Here is a 19,479-nt window from a genome sequence, read left to right on the forward strand (position 1 = left end):
TTTACAAGGTAAAGCTCCTAAATAAGTTGTTTTCCATTTTGCTTTGTGTCTCATTATATATCTACTGTACTATGACAAAACAAATGTATTTTAGATCCCTCTTAGTTGTTGTACCTGGTTAACCAGTACTATACAAATACATTTTATATAAAACTAGTATTTCACAATTTCACTTTTTAAGTTAAGTCTGTATCTATTAGTCATAGAAATAAGTTGTTTGCAAGGCATTCAGTGCAGTTCAGTGGTTTTGAGAACATAAACCACACAGAAAACATTCAAGCACAAGTACACCACTGGATACTTTTTCATATCCAAACACACATAATGAGTCAGCAGTTTCAAAGCTCTCATCTCTGTGGCTGACATATTATAGCTGCCCAATTCATAACTGCCTCTAGCATCAGTTAAAACAACTGCTGTGTTCATATGTAAGGATGTGTGCAGTGTCAAATAAGCAAGAAGAGCAGTTTTTCTCACTGTCAGCACTTTAAATAGCAGGTTTATCTAGTTGCATAATTCAGTGTAATATAATCTAATAAAAAAATACTATATTAGTACAGAAAATGTGTAAAGTTAATAATGTAATTACTGCAAATCATGTTTTCATAAAACTAATAACAGCTTTTTTTTTTACCTTTATTTAACCAGGAAAAAAACTCATTGAGATTAAAAATCTCTTTTTCAAGAGTGTCAATAACAGCTTAACTGATTTCATACTTCAAAAGGAATTTATACAAAGGTAACTTTACAAGTGAGCTGCAAGCTTTATAAAAATAAATACTGTAAAGAGGCTACATTAAAGGTACAAGAAAACCTGCAAAAAAGAGAACAATCTTTTTTTTTTGGAATGCTTGATTTATTGTTGTTGCTATATTGACATTAAGGCACCATATTTGAGGTATAACAATTCACAGCAACTAAAGTTTCCGGAGTACAATACGTACATATAAACACTCCTTTTCACTGGTACACAGTACTAAACCTCTCCTGAAGAACCTACAGGAGCCTATAGGCTGGTCTTTGGTAAGATATGGCTTTACACTAGCACCTATACAATTCTGTAAACAGACACGCGGTAGTCAAGGCTTGAACTCGAGGTACCATGTTTGGACTAGCACATTTCATAGTACAGTCCCACTTTTAAATAGATTAAAAGTACTTCAAATTGTGGTATCAAAACACTGGGTGGTTATTACCAAAATGCCTTTTGAAAGGTGTAAACAATTAAATGAAACGGTTGTGCAAAAATCCTTAAACTCCTTCACCAATGCACATATTGTTTAACGGAATGTTGGCAACAAAACTCAGATCTGAGCGGATCAGAGAGTGTGCTTGTCAAACAGGTACTCTCCCATTTTGCCATGCGGGTCAGAAGAGCCGAGGCGACTCAGGCTGCCAGCGTAGTCACCCAGCGTCTTAATGGTGTCATGACTGTCAGTAAAGAAGTTGCTCTCTAGGAAATCACACAGCTGGAACAGTAAGATGGGGAAAAAAATTTTCACAGTTATTTAAAAATAATATGCAATTATATTGGAAAACACACAAAACAAATGAGAAAGGAGATACAAGGGATTTCAGTTCGGTTTCTTTTACGCTACTCACATGAGGGTCAGAGTTTTCTCCAGCTGCTTTATGGATCTCCAGCAGGGATCGGTTAAGAGATTTCTGATGGTCCAGAGAAAAAGTGATAGCATCCATACCTCCATTCCAATCATCACGACTGGGCTTCTGATAAGTGATAGGGAGACAGATAAAAATTTATTTTTATAAGCTTCCTGATTTGATGGCAATGACACCAGCCTTGTGAAAAACGAGTGTGCTTAATTGTATTGAACGTTCACTTGTAATGCACTTAAAACTTTAAAAGTACTTTTTTTATTACTGTACTTTTGCACAAAAGAGAAAGAAATAAGACCATGAATGGGAACTTACAGTTACAGTACACTTATGTTTCTTCACACTTAATATTGTCAAATGAATAGTATTTAAGGTACATTTTAAACCTTTGTTTTAATTAACATGTCATGCTTTAAACAAGAGTAACCATTTTGATGTGCTAATATACTACTAAAGCACATACAAACTACTTCTTTATCATTTTAACTGTAGTGTACTTTTCAACTATACAAAGTTAACATTGTAAATGTTAAATTAAAGCAATAAGAAGTGTGCTTAATTGTATTGAACGTTCACTTGTAATGCACTTAAAACTTTAAAGTACTTTTTTTATTACTGTACTTTTGCACAAAAGAGAAAGAAATAAGACCATGAATGGAAACTTACAGTTACAGTACACTTATGTTTCTTCACACTTAATATTGTCAAATGAATAGTATTTAAGGTACATTTTAAACCTTTGTTTTAATTAACATGTCATGCTTTAAACAAGAGTAACCATTTTGATGTGCTAATATACTACTAAAGCACATACAAACTACTTCTTTATCATTTTAACTGTAGTGTACTTTTCAACTATACAAAGTTAACATTGTAAATGTTAAATTAAAGCAATAAGCCCCAAGTAGCCGTGCTTTACAGTGAATTTATAACAGCTAAGGGGCGTTGTTAAAACCCCATTAGCTGTTATAAATTCACTGTAAACCACGGCTTCACGGGGCTTATTGCTGTTATAAAACGGTTATTCAATATACGTAGTTAGGTTTCACAAAATAAAACAGAGTAAATAAAGTGTAATGATATTAATAAAAACAGTATTCTTCCACCAAACAATGTAGTTCCTCAGAAACAGTTGTGGTTGCAACAAAGTGGTTGCCGAGCAACACACAAAGTAAACAAAGGCGTATGGTTGTAGAGTAATTTACAACTGCACTCCTTGCAGATCCTCTCCAGTTCTGTCAGGTTGGATGGTAAACGTTGGTGGACAGCCATTTTTAGGTCTCTCCAGAGATGCTCAATTGGGTTTAAGTCAGGGCTCTGGCTGGGCAATACAAGAACAGTCACAGAGTTGTTGTGAAGCCACTCCTTCGTTATTTTAGCTGTGTGCTTAGGGTCATTGTCTTGTTGGAAGGTAAACCTTCGGCCCAGTCTTAGGTCCTGAGCACTCTGGAGAAGGTTTTCGTCCAGGATATCTCTGTACTTGGCCGCATTCATCTTTCCAGTCGTCCTGTCCCTGCAGCTGAAAAACACCTCCACAGCATGATGCTGCCACCACCATGCTTCACTGTTGGGACTGTATTGGACAGGTGATGAGCAGTGCCTGGTTTTCTCCACACATACCGCTTAGAATTAAGGCCAAAAAGTTCTATCTTGGTCTCATCAGACCAGAGAATCTTATTTCTCACCATCTTGGAGTCCTTCTGTTTTATATTTTAAATCCGTAAATGGCATTTTTGTTTTAGATAATACTTTTTTTTTTAATCTAATATTTCTCCAAAGAACAAGAGATTTGTGTGCACCTTTATTTCTTTCAAATTAAACAGCACACCAATTTGTACATTCGTGGAAAGTGTCAGTTGACAAAACAAGTGTTGTGTTGATCATAATGACAGCAATACAGCGGAAGAGGGGTATGACAGTTTTGTTTTGAGAGGAAAAACCTGATGAACTGCTTTTGACAAATATACGTCACGCTTGCAATTATACAAAAGGCAAAAATGCTTGTCTCTGCAATTAAACCACTTTGATAAATTGTAGACATACATGTACATCCTATCTAGAAATACTATGTAAACAAACAAGTAACAATTTTTTCATTGTTCTTATTCACTGCCTATCAAGACATTTTGTTTGTTGGTTTACAATATAAAGATAACAATAAAACTATTTTCAGCTATGTGATTTAGTTTTCACACTTTCACATATACAGTACACTTGGCAATTGGCAATAAAAAAAGAATTAAAAGAACTAAAAGCAATTCTAAAACATAACAAAGAGAATGACATGGTGGGAAAACAATGACATTAGTGCTGACTGTGCTCCTCCTGTGTTGGCTGAAAATTAAAAGTAAACTAAACCCTCCACAGTTAATTTCCTCCACATATCATTGGACCTACAAAATGTTTATAATAAAGAGACGTTGTTTGTTAATGCATGTCATCAGTCTGGTTAACAAAAATGGTTACAAAACATTTCTCAGCTAGGTGAGATAGAAATGCTCTCTATATGCACTCTCTATCCCGATGTGCACAGTATCAGATATTACATTCAAGACACACCCAACTATGGAACTTAAGCCATAACTTTTGTCTATTGTTACTGCAATAAAGACAAGAATAATGGGGTATTTGTCACCATTTGATCTTTTGAAAGGATTCTAGATTCCTTTGTTAACTTGCCAACCCACAGGCAGAACACCATTCAAGGGAAAACGAAAAACAAAACTAATGACCACAATTCAGTTCTATATTTTATTTCTTCGGAGTTACTTGAAAGCACATTTTTAAAATGTTAAAGTTAATTAGGTGAAAGAGGAAGACCAACCTAAATAAAGCATAGGGGAATGTGAGGGGCAATTAAAAAGGGAGAAGAAGTGAGGTATAACCAGTTTGGAAAGGATAAAAGGGAGGAGTTTCAAAATAAGGAAGAACTTTGGTTTAAAGGCAGGACAAAAGTTGATGTGCATTGTTTTCCCATCATGAGAAAAAGGAGAAGTGGCAATAAAACAGGTCCTTATCAGTCACGACAGAGGGAACAGAGACAGAGAGAAGCGTCAGAAACCGAGAGTTTGAAGAGACTAAATAATACTAAAGGTGGCATGTTTGCGTGCAGTAATGCCAACCAGGCTTGATTAGTTATTTCAATTAAATATGTTTTTTTGAATGCAGTGGTTAAATAAAAAATGCCAGTGTGATAAAAGTGCTGTTTACACTGACCACATACCGGGTTGATCATGGAACGAGTTTTGACTTTAGTATTGCTGTGTGTGCTTTCTGCATGGGTAAGTCACTCTTACTCTATATACAACTGTTATTTGTGGTTAACTGAGATTGGGGTTCAGATTGTAAACCCATAGCTGTACATGACAAAGAGGTTTCTTAGGTTTCTTAGATTTTTAGGACAAAAACACCTGCGACAGATACCAGTGACATAAAGCACAGCGAAGTCAAATAATAACTTATGCTGAATTCAAATGGAAAGTATGAGTAATTGATGTAAATCCTTAAATATATATCCAACAATTAATTACAATGAAGCAGCAAGTAATACATTGAATTGAACATTAGAGTATTAGTAGACTGTCTAACACTTTGCTTTAATGGTCTTCCAACAGACATTCTGACTAACTAACTTTGCAAGTACGTCAACTTATTCTACTAACCCTAACCAAACAGTCTACTAATGCTGTTTTAATTAGTTTACATGTAGTTCCAAATTAATCAGACATGTAGTTGCAAACTTACTTATAGTTAGTAGAATGTGTAATAAAGTGGGACTCATTTGAATTGAATTGTCCTTAACTACTATGTGGTTTAAATTAATAATTTAATACAATGCACTTATTATTGTGTTCATACATGTTTTTACATTGTACTTATATTTGGAAATATTGCCCTGTAAATAATTTCTGTAGTTACATTTATAATTACACTGTTGACCCCAACTCTACCCCTTAAACCTAACAAAACCACCAAACCTGCCTCTAACCTTACCTGTATTCCACCTAAATAGCAGCAAAAGAGTTTTGCAATTCAGCATGAACACAATAGGTACACTGTACAACAATTCATTATTCATTCAAGTACATCGTTTTTTTAGACACCTAATATGAATGGGATCATAAAGTGGAACCAAATTATCTTTCCAACTCCAAGAGAACTGCTGAAGACATAACCCTAACCCAAACTAACAGTCTAATGATAGTTAGTTGACGTAGTTGTAAAACTACTTATAGTTAATAGTATGTCTAAAGTGGACTATCGAAATAAAGTTGATACCAATTTAAAAATAGCCACTAATCTGATCTTCCTTTAAATGGTGTGGAGATGCCCGTTCTGTGGATTTATATTTTACATTTATGGATCTAATGATTCACTTCTGAAATTCAATACCAGTCCAAATTCCTGCAGATAAGTGATCATGAGTTATCGTGAGTAATAATACGATTTTACTGTAATGGATATGACATTCAAATTATTTTTAAATACGACACACAAAGAACTTAAAAAACTAAAAAAAAACTCATGTTGCATAGTATATTTTCTATTGTTGGTTGTTCTGAAACAGGTTATTGGATAGTAAAGCCAATGTCGAACATTAGAAGGACTTTTTCAATAGTTTTTTTTAAAGTATCCCAGGATGCACCTCATGAAGCTGGAAGATTCATGAAGAGAATAACAAAGTTTTGAAAGGGAGGCTGCTTTGAAGAACCTAAAGAGTTTTATTTTCCCTATACATTGTGGTGACCAAATATCTCCACAAGGATAGTACGGTAATACCAATAATTTGCACAGTATAATAACCATTAAGTCTATTGAATGTCCTCATAAAACATGGAAACCAGTGTGTGTGTGTTTGTGTGTGTGCCTGGTATGCCACATTATGGGGAACAAATGTCCTCACAAGAATAGTAATACCAGTAATTTTTGACCTTGTGGAAATGGTTTGGTACTCATGAGAAAAACAGCCTATAAATCATACAGAATTTTTTTTTTGTTGAAAATTTTAAAGTGCCAGTAGGTTTGTGGTAGGGTTAGGGGAAAGAAAATACAGTTTGTAAAGTATAAAAATTATGCCTATGGAATGTTCCCATAAAACATGGAAACCAGTGTGTCTACACGTGTTCAACATCTCTACTTTTTTATTGTAATATATTGAAAGAGAAGAGGCAACTAAACTTTGGACAGGGGCTTTTGCACTTTGTGTTTTATACAAGCTGCAGATTTTGATTATACCGTACACTATTTCCTTGTTTGTTGTGTCAACCTCTTTCCTATCAATCCATGTGCAGTTTTCTTCTACTTTACGGTAACTTGTCAAAGAGAATCATTCACTAGACTAATCATAGATTGTTTCAGTGGATGTCTAGATAGGTGTTTGACATTTACTTTTTATATGTCAAATGGAAAGAGGGATGCTTAGCATCATTGATATGTCATTGATAATATATTATGCAAATATATTTTACTGTAGTTTATTTGTCATGCCACTGTGTGCATTTGTGTAACTCAGTATCATAAAATTCAAAAATGTACATCATTAACACAGTGGCTTTTGTGTTTAACATTACTGTAACGGGGCTGACGAGATGTGAGACGTGCGGATCCATATGCAAAGCTTTATTTGGAGAAGACAGAGACATGGTCATCAGACAGGCAGGGTAATCAGTGGCAACCAGGAATATGTCGGGCAAGACACAAGAATAGTCACAGGGCTAGCGTTGGTCGACGATAGGCAGACAGAGTCACAGGGGCAAGGCTAAAGGGAGAAGTCCAGGAAACCAGGCGAAGATCAAAACCGAAGGAGACAGACAAGGCAAGGCAAAACTTGGCTAAGGCAAAACTAGGCTAAGGCTAGGGCTAAGGCTAGGAAACGACTGAGGGCTCTGTAGTGTAGCTATAGCTAGGGGAGCGATAATCGCTAGACAATACTCGAGATCAACACCGAAGGAAACAGACAAGGCAAGGCAAAACTAGGCTAAGGCTAAGGCTAAGGCTAAGGCTAGGAAACGACTGAGGGCTCTGTAGTGTAGCTATCGCTAGTGCAGCGATAATCGCTAGACAATACTCGAGATCAGCACCGAAGGAAACAGACAAGGCAAGGCAAAACTAGACTAAGGCAAAACTAGGCTAGGGCTAAGGCTAAGGCTAGGGCTAGGGCTGGGGCTGGGGCTGGGGCTGGGGCTGGGGCTGAGGCTGAGGCTGAGGCTGAGGCTGAGGCTTGGGGCTGGGGCTGGGGCTGGGGCTGGGGCTGGGGCTGGGGCTGGGGAAAACGACCTAGGGCTCTGTAGAGTAGCTATCGCTAGGAGAGTGATAATCGCTAGACAATACTCGGCAGAGAGAAGGGAACAGAGTGAGTGTTAAATAGTGAGGGAGTGATATGAAATAGCTGGGTGCAATCAGTGTAAACAGCTGTGTGCAATCCGTGCTGAGTGCAATCAGTGCAATGAATGATGGGATATGTAGTCCGGAGTGATGTGCAACAGTGTGTAGTGAGTCAATGAAATTGGAAGTTCATGGACCGGATTCGTGACAATTACATGTTAATGATTTCAATTGTACTTCAATTTGCATCTGCCTCAAGCAAACTCACACAGCATCCATCTAGATAAGTTTCAATCTAAACACTGTGTTTGGAATAAATATAGTAAATGACCTAAATTAACTACGGTAAATAGTTAATTTTAAGAAAAAATGCATTAACAGTTTTTAGTAAAATTCTCATTGAAAATTTGTCTTCAGGAGTTCTCTTGGATTTGGGAAGATAATTTGGTTACACTTTATTTAAATAGTCCACTTCAGAAATTCAACTATGAGTACCTAGATGTCAACTAACTCTCATTCATTTGCAACTACATGTTAACTAACTCTCATTAGAGAGTTGGTAGACTGTAGACTGGTTAGGGGTTGGTTTAGGGTTAGGGTTAGTAGTAAGTACCCTATGGCATATGACAAAATGATTAATGGCTTTGACGTTTTGACCTCATAATGATATCCAGATGTGAAAATCGTCATGCGTGAAATTCCGACGTCAACCTTTGAGTTCCGGCGAGGAAATATGTTGTTTGTACAGCTCTGTCCGATGACAAAACCATAAATTAAGTTCTGAGGAATGTTTTTGAAGATTTTATGGTCCGACCTCACATCCGGGGGGTTTACCCATCTGGGGTCCGCATGCTCAGGTGTCCGGTTGCATTCCAAGTCAGGGGATTTTTGCTCTCTCTCTGGGCGATGTGAGAAAACAAGGATGTGTTGATGAACAATAAACAGAATAAATAAACAATTTTAACTCCCCTTTAATTCCCCTTACATTTTTCAGTGAGAAAAAAGTCCATTCTTCGAATTAGAGGTTTAAGTTGAAAGAAGAAATCTTTCTTTGAGATCCTCTTTGAATTCAATTCAGTTCATTTCACATTAATTTTTTATAACTTTTTCACAAAACAAATTGCCGCAACACAGTTTCACAGAAAAGTTTCTACATTATATTTAGAACCTTTTATGTTCATATTTACACGATATTAATGATTTTTATACAGTATCCTCCCCTAAACCTACCACCACAGTAAACATTCTTATATTTTCATAAACATCATGAGGTATAATTTATCATTTTAAGAAGCTGTATAATCATTATTTTTTTTTACTGTACACCTACCATCACACAAAAAATTATGCATGTGTTTACATTTTTTATTAAATATTGTTTTTAAGCGATCTGAATTATGACGACTCAAGAAATTTCATCATAAACCACATTTACCTTGTTATATCAGTGTAATACCCATGTCATTATACAAATTTGTGGTCTGATAAATCATCATATAAACAAGCACACACATACATAAACATTACAAGATAAAAGAGACTTATCCCCAACATTTATTTGTTTATTGAACTTATAAAACGCATTTTAAACAAGCATTTTAAACAAAAATTTTAGTTTTTCACTGCATAAACGTTGTTTTCGCAAAAACACGAACATGTACAATCATGTCAAAACATCTCCAGTGCACCAGTGATTATACATAAAATACTTTATAAAAAGAAACATTTACTATTGTTTCATTTGACAATAAAAATGCTTTACATTATTCTGGCGCCAATGACGTTCATACCTTCCAATGAAATGTTTACAAAATGTACATACATTGGAAAATTAAATCCTGCTTTGAGCTCTTCTCACTAACAGGAGTGAAATGTGTTCAAATAAATGAAAATTCAGAAAATGACTCCCTACTTTAACTTGAGATTGTTTGACTAAATTGATATTACTTTTAGGATATGTTTTGTACACTTTTGGCAGATTTGCTAGAGGGGCTGTCACCTTGTCATGTGATCGGAATTAAGAACCATAACAGTATACTACATGGCCTTGAAAAAGGTTATTGACACAGTCTTTTATACAGGAAATATGTTTGCGCAACAGAAATATGTATCATTATAACAAATACCTAATACTGAAATCCTCTCTACTAAACTATTGTGAAAGTTTTACTGTTGATTTTGATGACCTACCCCACTAGCTGATGCCACTCTATACTTTTTCATTGGTTGTTTTTAGATGAAGACTATTTTCAGATGTTGGTCAAACATGCCGTGAGTGTTCGCAGGAAAACATGAACAAAATGCAGTATAAGATAATTAAAGGAAAGTCCTTCTACAAGAGAGTGTTTAAACCGAGATTGTGATGTACTTTAGAGCTTTTTCTGGTCTGTCTACGAAGCGGCCACGCGACACAAGGTCTCAATCTTACTATTTCTCTGTTACATGTACATTTAAAACACTTAAAGTTACAAGTTGAAGCTGGTGTGGAAAGACTATTCTCTTTGTACCTAAACACGACTTTAATAAATCAGTTGTTTTAAGCGAAAGCAATGAATCAGTTTGTTTTATTCAGTCTTTGTGTTTTAGGCGCCCGCCTTTTAGTTTTGTTCCAGGAAACAGGTACGACTGTAACTGCGCATTGTCATGTCTGGCTGTTCATCTTTAAGAAAACATGAGGCCAGCAGTTTTTTAACATCTCTTAATTCTCTTAATTTTTCACAATTGTAAATGTTTTTTTTTGCTTAAGTATTAGTTTATAGACAGTTAAAACACTTAAAGTTACAAGTTGAAGATGGTGTGGAAAAAATATTTTCTTTGTACTCGTCTCTAAAGCGAAAGCAATGATTCAGTCCATTTTATTCAGTCTTTGTGATTTAGGCCTCAGCCTTTTAGTTTTGTTCCAGGAAACAGGTACGACTGTAACTGCGCATTGTCATGTCTGGCTGTTCATCTTTAAGAAAACATGAGGCCAGCAGTTTTTTAACATCTCTTAATTCTCTTAATTTTTCACAATTGTAAATGTTTTTTTTTGCTTAAGTATTAGTTTATAGACAGTTACAAAAGTGTCAGTAATGAAGCTTATAAGTATTTTTAAATAATTATAATAAAGTTACAGGTTTCCGTTAGTTGGGCAAACACTTGACAGAGTGTTACTCAAACAGTCCTCAGCGTAATCTTTTAATAAAATATTCCATTGAATGTCACTAAGACAAATCCTGTAACAGCGTTCATAAATGAATATAAACGTCCAAATCTTTCTAACGACAATAAATCAATACAATATAGCCCAACAACACAAACACAAATGCTTGTTATAACTCTTTCACACACCAGACTGATCCCTGGTAAGTACGCCTAAAATTGCTAGATATCTTGACTTTATCCTAGTGTTTAAAAGCGCTAGGCCTTGTCACGCCGTAGTTGTAACGGGGCTGACAAGACGTGAGACGTGCGGATCCATATGCAAGCTTTATTAACATCAGAAACACAGGTAGGGTCGAACGGTGGCAAACAGGTATATGGCGGGCAAGACACAAGAATAGTCCTAGGGCTAGCGTAGGTCAACGATTGGTGAACAGGATCACAAGGGCAAGACTAAAGGGATAAATCCAGAAAAACAGGCACAGATCAAAAACCGAGAAAACAGACAAGGAAAGACTAGGCTGGGCTGGGCTAGGAAGCTAAAGAGGGCTCTGTAGCGTAGCTATCACTACGGGCGATAAGCGCATACAATACTTGGCACCGGGAAGGGATCAGAGTGAGTGTTAAATAGTGAGTGAGTGATATTAAACAGCTGTGTGCAATCAGTGCTGTGTGCAATCAGTGCAATATGTAGTTCAGGGTGATATGCAACAGTGTGTAGTGCGAGAGTCAATGAAAATGGAAAGGGTGACCTCTGATGGCTAGCAGACTTGTCATGTGATCGGAATTAAGAACCATAACAGTATACTACATGGCCTTGAAAAAGGTTATTGACACAGTCTTTTATACAGGAAATATGTTTGCGCAACAGAAATATGTATCATTATAACAAATACCTAATACTGAAATCCTCTCTACTAAACTATTGTGAAAGTTTTACTGTTGATTTTGATGACCTACCCCACTAGCTGATGCCACTCTATACTTTTTCATTGGTTGTTTTTAGATGAAGACTATTTTCAGATGTTGGTCAAACATGCCGTGAGTGTTCGCAGGAAAACATGAACAAAATGCAGTATAAGATAATTAAAGGAAAGTCCTTCTACAAGAGAGTGTTTAAACCGAGATTGTGATGTACTTTAGAGCTTTTTCTGGTCTGTCTACGAAGCGGCCACGCGACACAAGGTCTCAATCTTACTATTTCTCTGTTACATGTACATTTAAAACACTTAAAGTTACAAGTTGAAGATGGTGTGGAAAAAATATTTTCTTTGTACTCGTCTCTAAAGCGAAAGCAATGATTCAGTCCATTTTATTCAGTCTTTGTGATTTAGGCCTCAGCCTTTTAGTTTTGTTCCAGGAAACAGGTACGACTGTAACTGCGCATTGTCATGTCTGGCTGTTCATCTTTAAGAAAACATGAGGCCAGCAGTTTTTTAACATCTCTTAATTCTCTTAATTTTTCACAATTGTAAATGTTTTTTTTTGCTTAAGTATTAGTTTATAGACAGTTACAAAAGTGTCAGTAATGAAGCTTATAAGTATTTTTAAATAATTATAATAAAGTTACAGGTTTCCGTTAGTTGGGCAAACACTTGACAGAGTGTTACTCAAACAGTCCTCAGCGTAATCTTTTAATAAAATATTCCATTGAATGTCACTAAGACAAATCCTGTAACAGCGTTCATAAATGAATATAAACGTCCAAATCTTTCTAACGACAATAAATCAATACAATATAGCCCAACAACACAAACACAAATGCTTGTTATAACTCTTTCACACACCAGACTGATCCCTGGTAAGTACGCCTAAAATTGCTAGATATCTTGACTTTATCCTAGTGTTTAAAAGCGCTAGGCCTTGTCACGCCGTAGTTGTAACGGGGCTGACAAGACGTGAGACGTGCGGATCCATATGCAAGCTTTATTAACATCAGAAACACAGGTAGGGTCGAACGGTGGCAAACAGGTATATGGCGGGCAAGACACAAGAATAGTCCTAGGGCTAGCGTAGGTCAACGATTGGTGAACAGGATCACAAGGGCAAGACTAAAGGGATAAATCCAGAAAAACAGGCACAGATCAAAAACCGAGAAAACAGACAAGGAAAGACTAGGCTGGGCTGGGCTAGGAAGCTAAAGAGGGCTCTGTAGCGTAGCTATCACTACGGGCGATAAGCGCATACAATACTTGGCACCGGGAAGGGATCAGAGTGAGTGTTAAATAGTGAGTGAGTGATATTAAACAGCTGTGTGCAATCAGTGCTGTGTGCAATCAGTGCAATATGTAGTTCAGGGTGATTTGCAACAGTGTGTAGTGCGAGAGTCAATGAAAATGGAAAGGGTGACCTCTGATGGCTAGCAGATGGAAGTTCATGGACCGGACACGTAACAGTAGTGAACTGTAAACCGCAAAGGTTTTCATGCCGTTAAACTAAGAAACCAATACAGTTTTATGTCTCCACGATTTTGTTAGTTCTTTCTGTTTGAATTTGTTTACAGCAGTTTCGCCATTCTTATTTTCCCATCTAATCGTAATTGTTAGGCCTTGTGCTTTGTTTCCTAGTTTTTGCTGTCACATTAGAGGTCTCTTCTTCCATATACGCAATATCTCTGTGAATTTGCTTGATTTAATAAAATATCGCTTTAATCCGTCCTCTTCATTTGAAACATTTACATTATATTATCCTAGTTTATATCAGATATAAGATACAAGATCGTTTCTTAATAATTCTCTTCCATCTACACTCTATTCTGTCTGTGCGTTTTCTTTTTATTCAATTGATAAAAATAAAAAATAAAAAACTTTGGTTTAAAAGTTCATTCTTTTAAATGACCGAGTTACCTTGTAATATTTAATCAAAATATCTTCTGGTGAAAAACGACAGAAATCTCTTTGGTGGCATATGCGAGGCTTCGCTGGTCAAAGCACACCCCTAACCAGGCCCCCTTCACCCTCCTCCACTTTTGAGTGCAACGCCCCCATCTCAACAACCAGCCAACAGTCGAAACAAAGAAACAAGACCTCTGCCCCAATAATTTATTTTGCTCGAATGTACGGTGCTATACAGAAGATCCGTCACTACTTCCTCTTGACTAATGCTACGCTACATAGCACCCTCTGTAAGCGAAGAGCAGCCGTTCTGATAAACTCTGCTGTTATTGCGTACTTTCCTAGATCTGCGAACAATACCGGTTGGATACAATACATGTTGCAACTTCTTATTGATCAAACCGTTATCTACACGGACCGACAGAATCAGCTTCAACAATCCAATTTGTCTGAACCTGAAGAACTCTGCAATTTTTCAATTAATATCGCTTTGGGGGATCTGACGCATAAACCCGAAATTCAAAGCATTGTGGCCTGGACCGTCGCAGATTAAAACAGTCAATCCAGATTCTTGGAAACGGCATTAACATTATCGATTAGGAGACAAAATTTACATCTTGGAAAGAATCGAATTCTGAAAAGGATGTCTGACGCTACGCAAAAGCTGATGGAGCATGCATGGAGTTCTGGTGCTGCTGCGGATGAGCAAGTGGAGTGCGGCTGCGCTGCGGGAAAAACATGTCCTGTAAAAGTCGTTATACACTCTATGTTTAAACAATGTTACAGAGACCAAATGATTGATCTTATGTGTAAGATCATTGACGATGCGTCCGATCCGAATCATGATTGTACGGGTGATACCAAGCGTGTATCAAATATCAAGAATGAAATGGACGTTGTAAGAAGCCTGAAAAATAATCCATGGCCCGATTTGACAAGCATGTATATGTCCAGCAAAGAACCAATCCGCATAACTACCAGAAAAATTCTGGATGTGACGTCTGAATGTAGCGATGAGATGTACGTTAACGAGTTTCTCTGTCTGTGTACGTGTATAAGGGATTTATGTGTGACGCTGGTCTCAAAACATTATGGTTCCAAAATATGTGAAATAATTGAGATGCTTGTTGACTTCATACTAGACAAAAACATAATAGCCTGATAAGATTTTCTTTTCCTCCTAGACCACTGTTTGTAAAGGCAATTTGATCATTTTTTTCACTACATATAATAAAAGGTAAATAAAAGGTTGAATCACCTGACTCGTTATTCTTTTCTCCTAGTTAAATTTTTGGATTTTAATGATTTTGCATACGCCTTTATCCTAAGCGACTTACAAATGAGTATGATAGAAGCAACAAGTCCTGGATAGTTTAACGCAGTACACGTAGTACACGTAATTGAATAAAAAGAAAACGAGTAGAATAAATAGAATGTATGAGTGTAGATGGAAAATAATTATTAAGAAACGATCTAGTATCTTATATCTGATATAAACTAGAATAATATAATAATTAACTTAAATGTCTCGAACGAAGAGGACAGGTTAAAGCGATATTTTATTAAATCAAGCAAATTCACAGAAATATTGTCTATATGAACAAAGAGCTCATTAACATGACAGCAAAATCTAGAAAACAAAGTGTAAGGCCTAGCAATTACGATTAGATGGGGAAATACTACAAGAGTGGTGAAACATAACATTTCAAAGTGTAACCCTATGAAAGACTTTGCAGTTTATATCTCACAACGGTGTGACCAGGCCTAGCACAGTAGCGCCTTTAAACACGTGGATAAAGTCAAGATATCTAGCAATTTTAGGCGTACTTACCAGGGATCAGTCTGGTGTGTGAAAGAGTTAGAACAAGCATTTGTGTTTGTGTTGTTAGGCCATATTGTTCTTATTGTCTCTATAAAGATCTGTACATTTACATTCATTTATGAACGCTGTTACAGAATTTGTCTTAGTGACATTCAATGGACTATTTTATTAAAAGATAACACTGAGGACTGTTTGAGTAACACTCTGTCAAGTGTTCACCCAACTACCGGAAACCTGTAACTTTATTATAATGATTAAAAAACACATATTAGCTTCACGCCTGACACTTTTGTAACTGACTATAAACTAATATTTAAGCTAAACAGACATTTACAATTGTGAAAAATTAAGAGAATTAAGAGATGTTAAAAGCTGCTGGCCTCATGATTTCTTAAAGCCAGACATGACAATGCGCAGTTACAGTCGTACCTGTTTCCTAGAGCAAAACTCAAAGGCGGACGCCTAAAACACTAGGACTGAATAAAACGGACTGGATCATCGCTTTCGCTTAAAACAACTGATTTATTAAAGTCGTGTTTAGAGACGAGTACAAAGAGAGTAGTGTTTCCTCACCATCTTCAACTTTAAGTGTTTTAAATGTACAGAGAAATAGTAAGATTGAGGCCTTGTGTCTTGCGGCAGCTTCGTAGACAGACCAGAAATGAGCACATAGCATTATTTCAAATAATAACATGTTAACAAACAATGGTTCTTTGTGTGATTTCATAATAAAAGCATCTAAATTGTAAACAAACTATTATCTTTTATATTAAAACTTAATAAAAATTGTTTAGTAGCACACAGTTGTTTAAGACATGAACCAAAACCACATTAATGTGTTATCAGTCCTTTTACACATATTTTGTGTATTATCAATTTTAAGAGTGAATGGTTTATCGTGCATGCAGATTATATTTTAAAGTTGTTAAGCTAAATCAATGAGTTTATTAGGATGCTTTATTCTTTCTATAGACTTATACTTTAGACATGTAGAACATTTCTGCGTTTTTTATGTGTAGGCTAGTCAAAATTGGTCAGTCGTGACTCGTATCCGACATAAAGGATCAATGCATAAAAATGCGACCATAAACATCAACTAAAATGAACAAAAGACAATAATCAGCAATATGCGTTCACACAGATAACTTTATTTGAATGTTTCATTGATATAACACGATACTGAGTTAGAAAAGAAATGTATACTGACATCATTGCATGATGACTAAAGGAACCGACGAATCGGTTCTTTGAAGCGGTTCATTGACTCAAAATCCCCGAAAGAATTGCTTTGCGAAAATTAATCGGACTTTGCATCACTATCATCACTAAATTGTAACATCGCAACAGGGAAGGACTGTATACTTCACAAATAGTGTGGAGATGTGAGTATTTTTATACAGGGTATCTGAGCATGCGTATATTTAGAAGTCCAACATTTTAGACCGCTGCCATGTATAAGTATTCTGGGGTATTGCCCCCTGCGGCCATGTTTGAAGTCTGAGGTTTATGCTGGGATTTGTAGTTCCCTGACCTAGAAGTCTGTAGAGTTTGAATGAGGTATTAGTTACACTTGTTAAATTTAACATCTTTGTAAAAAAAAGTAAAAGTACTTTAAAAGCAATCCTAAATGTAACTGAAAGCCAGTGTAAGGACCTGAGGACTGGTGTGATTTGCTCAGATTTTCTGATTCTAGTCAGAATCCTGGCAGCAGCGTTCTGGATGAGCTGCAGCTGTCTAATGGTCTTCTTGGGAAGGCCGGTGAGGAGACCATTACAATAGTCAACCCTGCTGGTAAGGCATGAACAAGTTTCTCCAAGTCTTGACTGGAAACAAAACATCTAATTCTTGCAATGTTTTTGAGATGATAGTATGCTGATTTAGTTACCGCTTTGACGTGACTACTGAAACTAAGATCTGACTCCAGAATCACACCAAGATTCTTGACTTGATTTTTTAGTTGTTTGACCTCTAGAGATCAGGTATGCATTCACCTTGAGAAATTCGTCTTTGTTTCCAAATGCAATGACTTCAGTACATGTTTGAAATGTTATGTTTGTAAGGTGATGGTGGATAACGTAGAATGTCAACTGTTAGTGCGAATAATTAACAATTTAATTAATAATATAATAATATTTTAAGTGTATTGTTTTAAATAAAGTATATAATATGGTTTTTGAAATATTTAAATGATAGATGATATGGATAGTAAAGATACTTTTAACATAAAATATAATCACAGCGGGTAGATGTGGGTGATAGTTCGATAGACTGATAAATCATACATTACTTGTATTAGCTCTTTGCTTTTAAATAGAGTTTTTTTTAACAGCGGCAGATAGCCTGCAAAATGACTCTTCCGCTCTATGTTTGAAAATAGCAGAGGTATGTGTAAAATTTACGACCATAGCAAAAGCCAAATAATTTGCTCCATATGTGAAAACACCATATTGCACCAAACACCAAACAGCAAACTTTTTAAATAACCTGAACATAGCCTAATGGTAGTAAAGGGCACAGTTCTTGGATTACTTCTAGTTTTATTTTTAAACATACAGAAAGACGTTGATGAAATGTTTCATCACATGAGTGAGGGGATTAAAACATTGAAGATGATACATAAAATAAGAAACTTTTAAAGATGCTGAAGTGATTGATGTGGAATAAATCTAATATAAATTATACTTTAGTTGAAATGTAAGCAAAAACCTCAGAAAATGTACACTGTAAAAAATGACCGTGATTTTAACTGTAAAAGTCTGTAAAAATGCCACAGTAAAAACCTGTTAAATGATTAACAGTAAGTTTCCTTACTATATACGTTGAATAACTGTAATAGATCTAACCTTTGTTTTCAAGAAAGTAGCCTCAGATTCGACACACAGAGACTGTGTCTGAAATACACCCTAAACCCTCGTTCACTATTCCCTACATTAGTTCACCATATAGTCCACTAGACCGAGTGATTGAAAACTAATGAGTGAATTCAGACACTGGTGAACAGCTGCTGTTAACGAGCAGAATCACTGAAGAAAAGAGCAAGAAATTGAACTGACTTCAGCCACAGCCTTAGATGAAATTAACCTAAATAAAACTGCAGATGATGATTAAACAACTCCACAAACAGCATTACTCATTACTAACCAGACTCACTTTATTTCTGTGATATATCTACAAAAATTCTTTGAGAAGTAACAGAGGTGTATATTGTATTGAAAATGTTTTGTTTGGCCTCACCATTTTGGCGATCAGTGGTTGCTTTAGTTGGGCTCTTGACCCTTGACTCTTTAATGTTAGTCTTTGTTTGCTGTTGTAACTGTGTTTGTAAACTGTGTTAGTCTTTCTTTGCTGTTGTAACTGTGTTTGTAAAACGCATTTGTTATGACAAGAAGAGCCGAGAGAAGTTGCAATGAAGTGGTTTTAATAACTATTAATGATGATGAAATTATCATTTCCTTTTTCATGACCTGATTCATGATCACATTTTGTGTCTAATTATATGGGTAAATTAATATTTTGTTTATGGTACTAATGACTCTACAAGATAAGTTGACTGCCATCCTCCAGCGTCGCTGGGGTTGGAGTTTCCCTCACCTCTGCCTCCAGCCTCCGAGGCCCGGACTCCGCCTCGGCCTGTAGACCCAGTGGCTCCACCTCGGCTCCTAGCTCCCTCGCCTGCACCGTCACCCATCGATCCATCAGCTCCACCGGGCTCCCCCCTCCCCCCCCCCCCGCCCTGGTTCG

General features: G+C 36.3%; 2 protein-coding genes across 2 annotated transcripts in view; one reads left to right on the forward strand and one right to left on the reverse strand.

The window, feature by feature from the left end:
• Positions 1-813: 813 nt before the first annotated feature.
• Positions 814-1,755, reverse strand: LOC107550010 (ferritin, heavy subunit; the record flags this gene model as incomplete). Its single annotated transcript, XM_016231221.1, has 2 exons — positions 814-1,469; positions 1,603-1,755. Coding segments are annotated over 2 exons (303 nt in total), but the record flags the coding sequence as incomplete, so codon positions are not given.
• A 12,985-nt stretch (positions 1,756-14,740) lies between these two features.
• LOC107550011 (receptor-type tyrosine-protein phosphatase H-like) overlaps positions 14,741-19,479 on the forward strand; it is a 23,973-nt gene continuing 19,234 nt past the window's right edge. Inside the window, exon 1 of the mRNA XM_016231222.1 lies at positions 14,741-14,770. Within this exon, the coding sequence (XP_016086708.1) occupies positions 14,741-14,770 (30 nt within the window). The remainder of the gene's footprint in view (positions 14,771-19,479) is intronic.

The sequence above is a fragment of the Sinocyclocheilus grahami genome, unplaced genomic scaffold (genome assembly GCF_001515645.1).
Source record: "Sinocyclocheilus grahami isolate Dianchi unplaced genomic scaffold, SAMN03320097.WGS_v1.1 scaffold385.1, whole genome shotgun sequence".
NCBI classification, from domain to species: domain Eukaryota; kingdom Metazoa; phylum Chordata; class Actinopteri; order Cypriniformes; family Cyprinidae; genus Sinocyclocheilus; species Sinocyclocheilus grahami.